The sequence below is a fragment of the Copadichromis virginalis genome, linkage group LG16, assembly GCF_057382275.1.
Source record: "Copadichromis virginalis isolate Kocher_CV1m ecotype Utaka linkage group LG16, C_Virginalis_male_GT1.1, whole genome shotgun sequence".
Classification (NCBI taxonomy): Eukaryota; Metazoa; Chordata; class Actinopteri; order Cichliformes; family Cichlidae; genus Copadichromis; species Copadichromis virginalis.
This window is the reverse complement of record NC_140633.1, coordinates 27,863,345-27,877,045: the sequence shown is the minus strand read 5'-3', so window position 1 is coordinate 27,877,045 and position 13,701 is coordinate 27,863,345. Positions and strand designations below refer to the sequence as shown.

The 13,701-nt window shown below is 37.9% G+C and overlaps 1 protein-coding gene across 1 annotated transcript in view; it reads right to left on the bottom strand.

The window, feature by feature from the left end:
- abca12 (ATP-binding cassette, sub-family A (ABC1), member 12) overlaps positions 1–13,701 on the bottom strand; it is a 57,346-nt gene that overhangs the window by 38,555 nt on the left and 5,090 nt on the right. Inside the window, exons 9-26 of the mRNA XM_085434258.1 lie at positions 13,564–13,682; positions 13,372–13,475; positions 12,302–12,448; positions 11,828–11,994; positions 11,500–11,633; positions 10,797–10,927; positions 10,448–10,612; positions 10,000–10,208; positions 9,616–9,749; positions 8,995–9,103; positions 5,964–8,558; positions 4,864–4,976; positions 4,562–4,620; positions 4,221–4,369; positions 3,028–3,158; positions 2,675–2,817; positions 1,198–1,365; positions 811–1,025 (exon numbers count right to left, since the gene is read on the bottom strand). Coding sequence (XP_085290384.1) covers positions 811–1,025; positions 1,198–1,365; positions 2,675–2,817; positions 3,028–3,158; positions 4,221–4,369; positions 4,562–4,620; positions 4,864–4,976; positions 5,964–8,558; positions 8,995–9,103; positions 9,616–9,749; positions 10,000–10,208; positions 10,448–10,612; positions 10,797–10,927; positions 11,500–11,633; positions 11,828–11,994; positions 12,302–12,448; positions 13,372–13,475; positions 13,564–13,682 — 4,992 coding nt within the window. The remainder of the gene's footprint in view (positions 1–810; positions 1,026–1,197; positions 1,366–2,674; positions 2,818–3,027; positions 3,159–4,220; positions 4,370–4,561; positions 4,621–4,863; positions 4,977–5,963; positions 8,559–8,994; positions 9,104–9,615; positions 9,750–9,999; positions 10,209–10,447; positions 10,613–10,796; positions 10,928–11,499; positions 11,634–11,827; positions 11,995–12,301; positions 12,449–13,371; positions 13,476–13,563; positions 13,683–13,701) is intronic.

The window sequence follows — 13,701 nt, the reverse complement described above, 5'->3', positions numbered from 1 at the left end:
AGCCTTTTCCCATTTCATCTTTGATGAAAAAGACTGTAGAGTGTTTCCACTGTGATCACTGATCTATGACTTATGTAGTAAGACCTGACTGATTCCCTGCGATATGCAAAATGTGATCCTTATCACCACGCTGGTCTCATTATAGCAGCTGGCATATACTGTAAATGGAAATCAATTTTAAGAGGATGTCTCGGCTAGCTGAATTGTAGTTAAGCCGCTATCTGTGCAAGCCTGCCAGTTTTCAGGCAGGCTTGCATTAAATTAATCAAGTTCAATGCAAATGTGATCACTTCACATCCTTGTGTAATTACGTATGAATCAAATTGGTTTGACTGGAGCATCGTGGATAATGCTGTTATACCAAATGGAGTGGCAAGTTCATGGTGAGTTCATGTATACTATAGGTGAGTCATTTTCTGTGGTTCTTTATAAAAATTAAATTGACTGTTAACAGAATTTAGTGGGAATGTAAAGAACATTTCCACATTCAGATACCATGTTCAGGGGGTTTCTAACGTGGCTGTACGACATTTTGTTATGATTGTATCTTGCGATTGTGATCTACTGAAAGCTTGGATTACTCTTAAAACTATGACACGATTCTCATTCCTCATACTTGCTGTGGTCATAAAAACAGTTTGCTCCTCAAGTAAGTTTTGAAAGTCTAAATGCAGCTAGATGTGATGTCTCATCAACAGTCACTTAGTGATTCGATGGATTGACCATTTTGACCATAAAAAACATTTCCTCTAAAACATAGCAAACCATGGTCACTGCACATAGCAGTGAAATTATCTGACTGTAGCTCACCTGTTTTGCAACTGCATGTCTTGGAGCTGGTTTTGCCAGTAAAGCTGTTCCTCAGGACTCATAGACTGCTCTACCAGCATTGAGATGTGGTTGGAGAAATTCATGACAAACTGATTTATCACAATTACGTTGTTAATGTTGACTTGGTAGAGTGACTTTACAGTTTCTACAATCCTAGCAGCTGTGTCGCTCACATTGGTTGGTCCCATCATCTGCTTTAAAGACAACAGAGCAGAGAGGGACCATTAGCAATCAACAACTTTCTCCGTGCGTCAACACTGACCCCAAGTGGTAAAACTGTTAATTGTACTTGCAAGTGTGAATGCGGTATATATTTTACTATCAAGTGAAATTAAGTAGTACTTAATTTGACATTTTTACACTTACACTCATGTTCATTTGGGAGTAGAGATTCTGTGCGGAAGCATAGGCCTCCAAAACAGGCTTCAGGCTGATGTTGCACCACACAGCCATGGTGTTAGGGCTTAACCCTGCAGCCTCACTGACTGTCTCCCACACTTTGAGAACTTCACTGCACTCCAAGGTGCCATTAGCCTATAACAAAACAAAAACATGTGTCACGTGTTTCATAAGCACTGGAAAAAACCTGTTCAGTTACTAAGACGAAGAAATGAGGAAAAGGTCAGAAGTCTCACACAGATATTTTCACTTTTAATAGACTGGTACACACCCACAAGCAAGCTGCTCTTTAAAAAAAATGTATTTACAAAGCAGCAACTGTTTCTGTCACGTCAAAAGTCTATTACAGGGATTAATGTTAAGGTAGGCTATAATAACAAATCTAACAGTAGCATTTTCAGGAATTAACATGATATGAATACATAAATATGCACTGATGCCAGGAAAGCATTAACAACACACCAATACTTGTTTCTGTACAGTCAATAAGTCAGCAGCAGATGTGCTTAATATAATCTTGTGATTTTATGGTTTGTAATTTATGTCAATTTGTGAGCTTTTGAGATGTTACCTATGGATAAAGGTATCCTCTCTCCTTGTTAGCTGTTTTCAAGTTACATTAAGTTAAACTACCCCTTTAGCTTATTTTAGTCTACTAATTTAAGTAAGCTTACAGAGCTGCTAGAAATGCTATATCAACATATTAACTCAATAGATATTTAAGTGATATCAGTATATACATACAGCTTTCAAAAGGCAAGTCATTACTGCCACACCAGTTTAAGAGAGCAGCACATTGCAAACAAGCGCAACAGTAGTTGTCCTGCAATGAATCAAGTTATGTGTTTCAAATATCTCTCAGTCAAGGCTGAAAAAACATTTTAAAAAAGACCAATTCTGATACAGGTATCTTGGATTAGGCAAAATATGTTGATATTATCAACTGGCTAGTATATACTATAAGACTTAGAAGTCGAGTTTGGGGGTCATACGCTGACAAGTTGTTATTGTGTGTGTTATTTTGTGGTTCAGCAAGACTATATAATGCCTACCTGGCATAAATAACAAAAGAAAAAATATCAAAGCTTATATATAGTCAACAACTCTACCCTGATGTTAGCCATAGCTAAATGTTTTCTGCGTCATCGCATCAGAATCTTGTCTGTCTACATCTGTCTAACTCTGACGAAAGTTAAATAACTCAACAAATTCTGATGCAGAGAAGCAGAACAGAGAAGAAGCGAGAGAGAGAGAAAAACCTCACAGCCTCACTGTTTTAACTTCTGTCAAGGATGAAGGAAGGAAGACAGACATTGCTGTGTGCAATTACGCACACACATACACATGCAAACATTTCCATAAATGAGATACCGGCAGATGACTAGGGAGACACTTGCACGAATGATACAGCAAGTCTAAAAAGCATTCTTTCAAGAACACTGACCTGCTGAGCCGCCCGCACTGTGCTTTCAATGGCAACCTGAAATTTTTCCAGGACTTCAGAAAAATTGTAATGAGTGTTGTTCAAAGACTGTGCAGCTTCTCTCATCAGGTTCAGGATGGGAATTTGAAGGCTTTGTATCATCACTGAAAAGAAGAAGACAAAATGGCTTGACCCACAAGTTTTGAAAAAACAAAACAAAACAGCAGCAATACAGCACATTAGTAAAAGTGGCAGACATATCAGGAAATGACTATCTCTTACTTGGCATGTGCTGCATTAGTCATAAGTTGTGTCTAAAGAACAAGTAAATAAAAGTAAAGCTGGCACTATATGTTCTTCCTTAACATTCTCACCATTTCCAGCTTGGATGTTCTCCACTAAAGTTCCAACCATTTTTTCAAACTGTGGGATAACAGACATTAAATTGTCCAATAACTCTGTTCCTTCAAGGGTGGACAACAGGGTTCCCAGCATCTGTTCAAGCCTGTAACAAATTAGTAACATATTAGGTATGGTTTAGGGTAATCACAGAACAGAGCGGCAGTCTTTACTGTGAAGCAAGTTACAATTACTGTCAAATTATCGTGGGCATCAGGGTAATTTGGGGCTTTTAATGATTTCTTTGAACTGTTACATATATAAACAAGTGCAGATTCAAAGATCAATCTGGAAACCCCCAATACTCAAGGCTGCCATGAACTGGAAACCACATCACTATCCACAGTGAAGCCAGATTTATATTGCCATGGACTGACACATCTTGAAATCTGTTGCTGCCCAAATGAAAAAGTCAAATGCCTTCTAAAGAAATGTTTTATGGTCACACAAGCTATTTGGACACCCCAACATTAAATGGGTTTGGAGTAGTAAAAGAAAGGTTTTCTAACCTAAGAAATCTTTATCAGCTTTCAAGCATATTGGTGATAGGATCATGGGGGTTTTGCTACTGATACATTAAACAAAACAGATGGAATAATGAAGAAGGAGGACTACCTTCAAAATCTTTGATGCTCCAAAAGTTGAATGATGCCAAACAAAAAAATTGTTTTTGGAATGAATAAAACAGGATAACATTAGGCTGCTGCCATCAATTTGAATGAACTCTGCCAATTCTGCCAAGATAGGTGGTTAAATATCCAGCCAGAATTATGACCAGAAGCTTATTGATTGCTACTAAAATTTGGTTGAGGTGCAACTTCCCAAGGCACATTTAACAAAAATATTACTGGGGTTAAATGGACAATAGAAATAAATATATATTTATTCAATCTTGTGCACCCAGTTCCTGTTTTTCAAAGTTAATCAAAGATTCTTATCAAAAGGATAAGAATGTACACAGTACAATCGTTACACTCTGGAAAAACAACAGTTCAAAGAAATTATTAAAAGCCATGAAAGTGCCATGAAATTTATGCCCATGATGAGTGTATGTAAACTGTAAAACAAAATTACTTCCTACACACATCAGGTATGCAATTTAATATCAAACTGCTGTATAACAACAAGCCATTTGGATTGTTACCATTACACTGATAATTACACTTACTTGTTCCATGTGTCTTGGTCTGCATTCCCAGTTAATATGGTCTCCAGGACTGGAACAAGTTGAGTAAAAGCCTCCAGGGATGGAGCAGTCATATGTGAGCCAGTGCCTTCCGCAACCAGTGGCCAAAACATGCTCACAAGTTTGCCCAACTAATAATAAAAAGTGTCAACAATAAGTGTGCAGTCCCGTGAGATGTTTTTATTATTAATAAAATTATTATTAATTAAATGTCATTTTTAAATTGAACACTTTTAGATGTTATGTTTTCAATATATAAATGTACGTTAAACTAATTTTACCGGACATATAATAAAATAAAAATAAAAGTGCAGACATTTTACCTGCTGAATGATTTGTTGTGCTGATGCATTTTCAAAGCCTGCCCAGAGGTTCATGTTACCTGAAATCATTAAAAAAAAAATGTGCTCACACATCAGGCCTCGTGGATGTGGAACTGCAAGCAGAACGACCAACTCTTACAACATATATCAGAAGCATTGTGGTACTTTGATCTACTCTTGTTCTTAGGCTTTTTGGCATAAATGCCGGAATGATGAAGTGCACAATATGACCTCCACTCAATCAGATTTCATCAGGATTTAACATGCAGTCCACCTACAGTGGTATTAAGAAGCTGACTTGCCTTGGCCATACTCCAAGATAACCTGAGTGATGTTAATGAGGGCAGAAATGTAGGGCTGGACTGGGGATTGCTGTGACAGGAGGCTCTGCAGCGTCTTCATTTCATTAAAAATTCTTAGGAAACAAAGCAAATCAAGATTTCAGATCTTAACAAGTCTTATCAAATGTTCTTTGTGTTCTCTAATGATTGCATAGAATAGAACTGCATGCATGCAATCATTCTGTTAATTTATTTATTTTTATCTCAGAGCATTAATAAGGATTAGAAGTACATGTAAAATCCCTAGTACCTGAAATAACCTTTTTATTTGACAAAAATAAAAATAAAATATAAGAGAGAACTTTTGGACAAGATCTAAACTACAATTAGACCTATAAATTTTCCTTAGAAAAATTAAACATCAGATTTGTTAAATTTCACAGAGAACTGCAATAGGTTGAAAGCAGAGTATTACTACAGACTACTTTTGTAGAGTAAAAATAGACTAAAACATCTGTTGCAGCTAAAAATATATTAAGAACTTTAATTTGAAGCAATTTTGGGTGCTGGAAAAGCAAAGTGATACTTACTGCACTTGTTTATTTTTTATAGTAAATCAAAAGCATGCTTTTAGTTCATCTAATGCATAGGTGTCAAACTCTGGCCCGCGGGCCAAATTTGGCCCGCAGCCTAATTACATTTGGCCCGCGAAGCCATACCAAATTATTATTAGAGCTGGCCTACTGGTATTATACAGCTAATATATATATTGTTTAGTATTAAGCTTTGCTTGTCCCATATTCAGTTTTCCAGCAGAACTTATTTAAGTCCATAAGAAAAGATTCCTTCTTATATCTGGAGGAAGTTTTTTTTTCAATAAATATTAACGTTAGCCCGCAACTTTGAATTTTGGCCCACTGTGTATTTGAGTTTGACACCCCTGATCTAATGCTTTATTACATTTAATACATCATATATTAGTTTTTGTGAGGCGTTATTTTAAAGCAATCCATATTCTTAAAGCTATTTTGAAATGATTCATATTTGTTAAAGAGTACTCATTCGAGCCCCTTCTGTTACAAAATTATGGTAATTGTGTACAGTAAAGTAGCGAAACTCACATCTGATTCAGGCTGTCTTGTCCATTGGCTTCAGAGATGGTCTCAAAATATGTTTTTACAAACTTGAGTGAGCCAAGCATGTATTCTGCAACCATTTCTGGTACAGTTTGTTGGATGATTCTCTCAACTTTCTCCAGGATGACGATGGAGATGTTTTTAGCTGAAGCGAAGCTCATGTTTCGTTGGACAATGAGATTTACTGACTCTTGGACAATTTCCAGAAAATCTTGCTGTGACAGTGGGATAACAGTAATGTTTGGGATCTGTATAACATGTTGCACTACTTCTACAATGGCAGCTATGAAGCTTTCATCCTGTAGGCCTTGTTGCTCTGCCACCATCACAGCTTTGCTTAGAGACTCTGTGATATTGTTTATTATGGAAAGGTAGGCCAGCTGATCATCACTGAGAAAATTTTCCACTGTCTGCAGGATGTATTGGAGATCTGTCACAGGGGTGGCAATGGTGGAGTTTTTCCATTGGATCATACTGCTAAGGAGCAATGCGACATCGGGCTCTGTCATCCACTTCTCAATGAGACCAAGGTACTGCTTAATTTGGAGCGCCATGGAATGCAGAATGGTTGCATCGAAGTGCTGTTCAGAGCCTTCAGTGTTATTCCATGACTCAAGGTTGACCTCTATTAAGTCCAACAGATGCTGAAGAATCTCAATTGCTGTCTGGCCAGTTTCAGTCACAACGGTGCCATCTATTGGGCCTTGGAGGCTGTTTATTAGGAACTGGACCTTGTCACTAACAAACAAAGAGAAATTTGTCTGTGCTAGCTGTAATGCCACTTGCATTTGTGTGATGGAAAAGAAAGGATGAAGGAGCTCTGCGGTTGCACTATCGCTGGTGATGTTTTCCAGCCGTTTCAAGTACCATTCTATAAGCTTTAGATATACTGTCTGGACTTGCACAGGGTCCGTCATTTGGGAGGTGTTTACTGGCTGCATGTCGGCAATCAACTGTATCAGACCCTCTACCACTTCTATTTCATTCATGATCTCTGGAGTGTTTAGGTGGCTCTGGTCTAGGCTCATCTTGATATTAGTTAGGGTGAGATTCAAGCTGTCTACAAGAACCATGTTAGGACCGGAGTTGAAGTTAACTTGGGTGAAGTCATTGATAGTCTTATTGACAATTACAGGGATGAGGGAGAGGATGTCTGTGTTGTTATGGAGAGAAGGTACCTGTGTCAGAAAGCTGCTGAACATATCTATGAGTCCCGTAACACACTTGGTTGTTACCATGATGTCACTCTGGGGTTCAAAACAGCTCTCAACATTTGCAATCCCGATTATATTTGACATGAGTTTATTTATGTTGGAAGCTCCAGCTAGCTCGGCAATAGCATTTAGGTCCTCAATGGTTAGGTTTGTCTGTGTAAGGGCATTCTGGACATCGGACACGGTAACATTTGGTGTATTCATGACCACTTTGATGAATTGGAGGGTCTGCTTGAATGTTTCCAGAGCGGCAGTATCATTTGGTGACAGGAGCAATGAGAAAACCAACGAAGCTATGTTTTCATATTCTTTATCCCCCAAACCAAATGGACCAATTTTGATGGTGACAGTCCCATTGGCTGTGAACATCATGTCTAATATCTGATCCAGAAATTTAGAGATTTCTGAAAATCCAGCCAGACAGTCCTCGCCTGCTGCGCATTTGGTTATATTACTCTGCAGAGCCTTGAAATCCTGAAGAAACTGAGCAGCATCACTTTGGATTTCCTTTGGCAGGAATGCTACAAATTTCTGGATAACAATGTCCTGGGCAGCATCTGGTCCAGCCTGAGTGAGGTTCTGCAGGCTCTCAGGTGTGAGGAGGTTGAGAAAGTCCATGGAAAGCAAGTGGAGGTCAGTGACTTGAGCCGTGCTGTACTGGCCATTTGGTAACACGACATGTTCAATTTTTCGTAGCCTATAGAGGGAAACCACAAACTCTTGAATCTGACGGACGTACCCAAGAATGATCTCAGTTGGGTCACCATTTGGAGAGTCCATCACTGTCTTGAACTGCTCCACAGCACTGATGATGGCTTTTACAAAACCCACTGAGGTCTGGTTGGTGAAAGGCTCAATTGCTTTTATGAGACTGTCCACTTCATCAGAATGGAAGTAATCAGAATAGGTAAGCAGAGTGTGTCCCATGATGTTTGGGAGATACAATGTGAGGTTACCCTCCAAAGAGAGGAACTCCCTTATCAGCTTTTCCAGTTCAGGCAAGGTTGGGTCTGTTTCATTGAAGGTAAAAATATGCTGGTTTAACCTGACGAGTTTGGAGGCTACAGCAAGGATTGTGGAGGCATTAAGCGGAGACTCTTGGCTGAGCAGAGGAACAAGTGATGACAAACCCGTGGACTCTAACAGGGCATGAATGTTTAGAGTCATGGTAGCTGGGTTAGTGATGTTTTGATTGGGAAGCTTGGAGATTGTACTGAGGAATTCATCCAGGTTATACATCAGATTAATCAGGTAATCAGAGAGGGCATCACCTCCTTTGATTTCCTGTTTCAAATATACAGCTGTCTCATTTGTATATATTTCACCATACACATGTTGCAGTAGATTCACAGATCCTTTGAGCCAGCTACAGAGAAACAGAAGAGTAAAACAGAACATGCCAACTTTATAAAGTCCTGAAAGCAATGCATGTGTAACATTAAAAATAACAGAGAGAATTGAGCGTTTCTATTTAACTGTAATACGAAATGTTGTTGTCACTACAAAAAACATGGTAATCAAACTAAAGTGCTGACAAACATGTTATGCTAGCACGCATTAAGAAAACATTTTTTGTAGGCTACTAGTTACAAAAAGGCAGTGCGACAGCAATTCCTATTGGCTTGTTAAACAGGCAGCTCACTGTAGCTACTTATTTAACAAACATACGGTAACAGAACAGCGTAAATCTCTTTATCTACACTGATTATTATGTTTTTAAAAAGCAGAAGACATGCTTCAATTCTAAAGCATAAAATTTCCATGTATATTTCAATCAAAACTAAAAAATCTTTGTCACTTACTTCACAAGGGCATCACTTGGTGACATCAGAGCCTGAGTCATTGCTTGAACAAAGTGTGGCCAGTTGAAACCAGTGTCACAATGAAGGGCTAAGTTCTTGTTCAAAGAACCTACAAAGCAACACATGCTAGGAATTAGCTGCATTGACAGGAACAAACCGGATTAACAGGCTTTTACACGTATACTAAATAAATATATTTTGTAACTGAGCTCCTTTGATTTGTAGAATTATAATAAAATACAACTTTAATCCTTTCTTTTGTTGAACACAGTTTAGTAGTCACATATTGTCTAAAAATATGTCTGTGAAGGTTCTCAGTCATCCAGGTCATCGTAGTCAAAGGAGCTTGCAAAGAAAAGCGTCTGGACTTCTTTAAGTTGCTTGAAGACGTTTCACCTCTCATCTGAGAAGCTTCTTCACTTTGAACTGAAGAAGCTTCAGTTCAAGCTTCTTCAGTATTTAGATATATTTGTATGATATTTGTATATTGTTAGTTTTCAGTTCAGTTCAGTTCAGTTCAGTTCAGTTCAGAGAAGAGAAGAGAAGAGAAGAGAAGAGAAGAGAAGAGAAGAGAAGAGAAGAGAAGAGAAGAGAAGAGAAGAGAAGAGAAGAGGAACTCACAGTTTGCTGGCTGAGTGGTGACATCAGGGTGGTAGTTCAAAATCCAGTAAGCAATGTGGAAGTAGTCCTTTACCGGTGGCCACTGATCACTATTTTCAATTCTTTCACCAAGACTGATCATAAACCACACAAGACTATAAGCAAAGAAAAATCACAACATGTCTGAGTCAGTAAAGTAATAACACACACCTTGTAAAGCATTGTGCACATTATCTGAAATCAGTTTTCTTCTATTACATTTACTAAAGTGGGAAAATCTGCACAGTCTTATCAAACTTAAATCTAGTTACCAAAAGAACCCCCGTATGTTAGGCCTGTTTCTTATGTGCTAAGTTTGTTATGCTATGTTGTTATCCAAGTAGAAAATGAACACTTTGTCAAGACCTGTTTTGAAGAGCTCCAGAAACAAACTGGGTGTTGTTGTCGGGTATCCAGTTCATCCAGTATTCTTCATCCAGCTTTTCTGTCATTTCGGTCAAAATCTCAGCAAACTCCAAGCTCTCCTCATACAGCTCGTGCCACTCAGACAGAATCATGGGAAGTGTTATGTTGAAATCTGCTTCACCTGTTAGGATGGAGTACAGATCTTGTCCCTGGGGATTATAATATGAACAATATAAGAAATTGTTTCTTTAAACAGTTAAAGCAAAATAAATTAATAAATCCTTAAAAAAAACATATTTATACTTTTTAATTTATAGGATTAAGCCTTCCTTGTTAAGAATCTGTTGCTTTTCACTTGAGTAAGTTTATTTTTTATAATGTAGTAAAAAATTATTACATAATATAGCATTTTTTTAGACCACAAGTTGCACATAAAATATATTTTTACCTTTTTAATCAAGTCCTCCCAGTCCATCAGCAAAGCTTGTTGCAGATTCCCATTGTTGGGGCAGATCAGTGCTGTCCATACTTCAGTTTTTATGCTATTGATGGATAACAGCCAGTCCAAGGAAGCCAGAACTTCTTCACATTTTACATCCTCAGTCGACATCACCTGGTAAAACAGAACAACACATCATCTGATTTACTGCGGAAGCCTTGAGGGAGATACTTAATGTATGAAGTGACAATAAAAAGCTCAACTGACAGCGGAGATCACATGTGTAAGATGCCAGATTTTGACACAGAACCTGTTCACAGGCTAAAAGTTAAGGTCAGTCAACATAAATCCTACATACCTTCATAACTACTTCCATCACACTGTTGAGGACACGGTCCATCAAAGCGCGTGACTCGGACTGGTTTGTCAGCAACGTATGATAAATCATTTGGAGGTCATTAGCATCTTCCAGGACATTTTCTAGAATGTCTGCAAGACAGAAACAAACCAAACTCAACTTAGTGAGAAAATTGGTTTTTGGATTAGGCCATAAAATCAGTAACTTTTCCTAGTTTAGACAGTTTGTTAAGTTACAAAAGACACACATATCACTTCAGTACAAGTGTTGTTTTGTCCAGTTTTGCTTGTTTTGTTGTTTTGTGTGTGTGTGTACTTTCCCACAGGCTAACTAATCTTATTGGGTTCAACATTTCATCTTTCATCAGTCCCATGAGAAAGGGTGTGAACTTTTTCCATTCATGTCTTTGGTATGTATTGTGTAACGCAACTGATGATAAAGCAGAATGTCCGCTGAGTGCACAAGCTTCTCTATTTCTCAAATGCTGCTCTCTTTATAAACCTGACATTCTTACAGCCCATGTCTTTTATTTTAATTTTAGTTTATGTTTCCCTGTTGGATGTATAAGAATCACCAATAATGATTGGAAAGCCATTTTAATAGTGCTGGAAATAAAAGTGAAACATTCACCGTAATGTTAATTTTCAAATAAATGCTCTCACAGGTGAGACCTCACTATGGACATGATGCTTTGTTGTCATACCTTTTAGCATGTCAATGGTCTCTGACGCTAGCTTCATGGACTGATAACCAGTTCTGAGGATGCCCTGGACAACCGTATTCACCTCAGGCACATTTTGTACAAGCTCCAATGCTGCCTGACCGATGTTCAGAAACCTAACAAAGCAAATGATAAGACTCAGCTTAAAGCACAAGACATCAAAATTACAAGAATCACAGGAGAACTAGCAGAACAAATAAGTAATACGAAAGTTTTATCAGCTTCAGATCAAAGGTAAGAAGAACAGTCATTTTAGCTTCAATTGATTTTCTACTAGTATTATTTAAATTGGAGAAAACACTGTACTCACAGCTCTTCCTCTGCGTTTTGTGGTTCTGTATCTGAGCTGCGCCTGGTCCTTGTGATGTTGGAGGCTTCAGATTCTCCTGAAGAGAAATATCCAGTCAGATTGTAGACCAGTCCTCTGGCAAAGAGCACGTCATGTTTAGCAACCTCCTTAATCCAGGCCAGGAAAACCTGGGAACGAAACATGAATCTCATCAAAACATCAATATTGTAAAGCCACTGCCAACTGAATACCGTTGAGGTTTCTGTGCAGGTGTGGACTGGAAGATGTGGTTGCTTCTTACTATCATGAAAGCATTTCGAATGTCATCAAATAATTATTTGGCATGCTCTTAATCGTAAGTCGCATTGGGAAAGCAAGTTGGGAGCATATGGAACAATTTTAAAAAACAATCAAAACAATGGAAAAGGAATTAAAAGAAAATTTTATTTCTTATATATGTGATTCTCTCTGTTAATGCTAATAACATTAGCCTACCTGTCTTGCCACCTTTTCTGTGCTGATCATGCTTAGAACCTTGTCCACAATTCCTGAGCTGCATGCTGTTGCTGACCACAAGATGTTGCTGCTGTTATCACACAGATAAGAACGCACCAGATCTTTGTCCAACATCAGGCCGAAAGCCTACAATGGTCATGGAGAGATGATAGTGTTAACCAAAAAAGTAAATATATATGTTAGCTTTAAGTGGGTTCTTTAACTGGAATATGCTTTAGACAATTTTAACTTAGCTAATGTTAGGCAGTATCCTTAATAGTTGCATATTCTGTCTATAGTATGGTCTGATAGAGAGTAATATCACTTTAAGGAGCAAAAACAAATACAGTCACTATATTACTTATCAAAATGTTTATTTGCTCTACATGCAAATTTTATGTCTCTGTTTTCCCTCATTTGAATCTTGTTTTCTAATTCCCATTGTGAAATTCAGTTTCCAGGAAATGTTTTGTGAGCACAACCAGAACAACCAGACTTTCAGCTAAAAATAAAGCCAGAAATTCAAATTACTAAGAGAAAAACAGTTGTACTTCATATGTGTTTGTAAAAGTGAGTGGACAACTACTCCCTGCAAGCTTCTTAACTGTGTTAAAATATTTTGTTGTTGGTTTAAATATGTGGTTTGAATAAATGACTTTCCTGAACTTGGATTTGTACCATTGCTCTGACATTCTCACGTAAAATCTCTTCATATGAGTTACCACTGTTCAGTAAAGACAAGAAAGTAAAAGTTTAACAGGATGTGTCTGTGTAAATGTGTAAATGAATCGTACACAACCCTCACAACCCTCTTTGTGGAACTGTTGTTGTTGCATAAATAACTTCCTTATTAGAATTAAAATCCCTAAGACCAGCTTAATGACCCTGAAGAAAGAGATGATGACTTTTTTTAACCTTATAACTAGAAATATTCAATGTGCAATGTATTGAAAGGCACATGTAGAACTCTTTTGCTATTACCTTTTTTCACATGAAAGGAACTGCCTTCTGTGGCATTGCTATTTCTTTGCATAGTACTGTTTACTGAACTGTTGCGTGATAATGCATACCTTATCCAGTGGTATCTCATAATCCAAAACATTTTCTACGAGGAATTTCACCGTTGTTCCTAGTGAGTCATTTGTGACCAGTTTTCCAAGGGGAATGGTGACATCTATGAAGAATTCAAGCACACTGTCAGATATTAGCAGACATGGGTGATACATAGAGTATTTACAGTAAAGCAAATGGTCCATAGTTACTTTTGCCAGGCCAATGATTGATATAGGTGATCACTCTGATGGCTTCAGCAAGAAATGAATCATACTTGGAGAGCGGGCCACTGGTCTCAGGGAAATCTTCCTCCATGGTATATGCATCACTAAAGAGACAATTTCAGA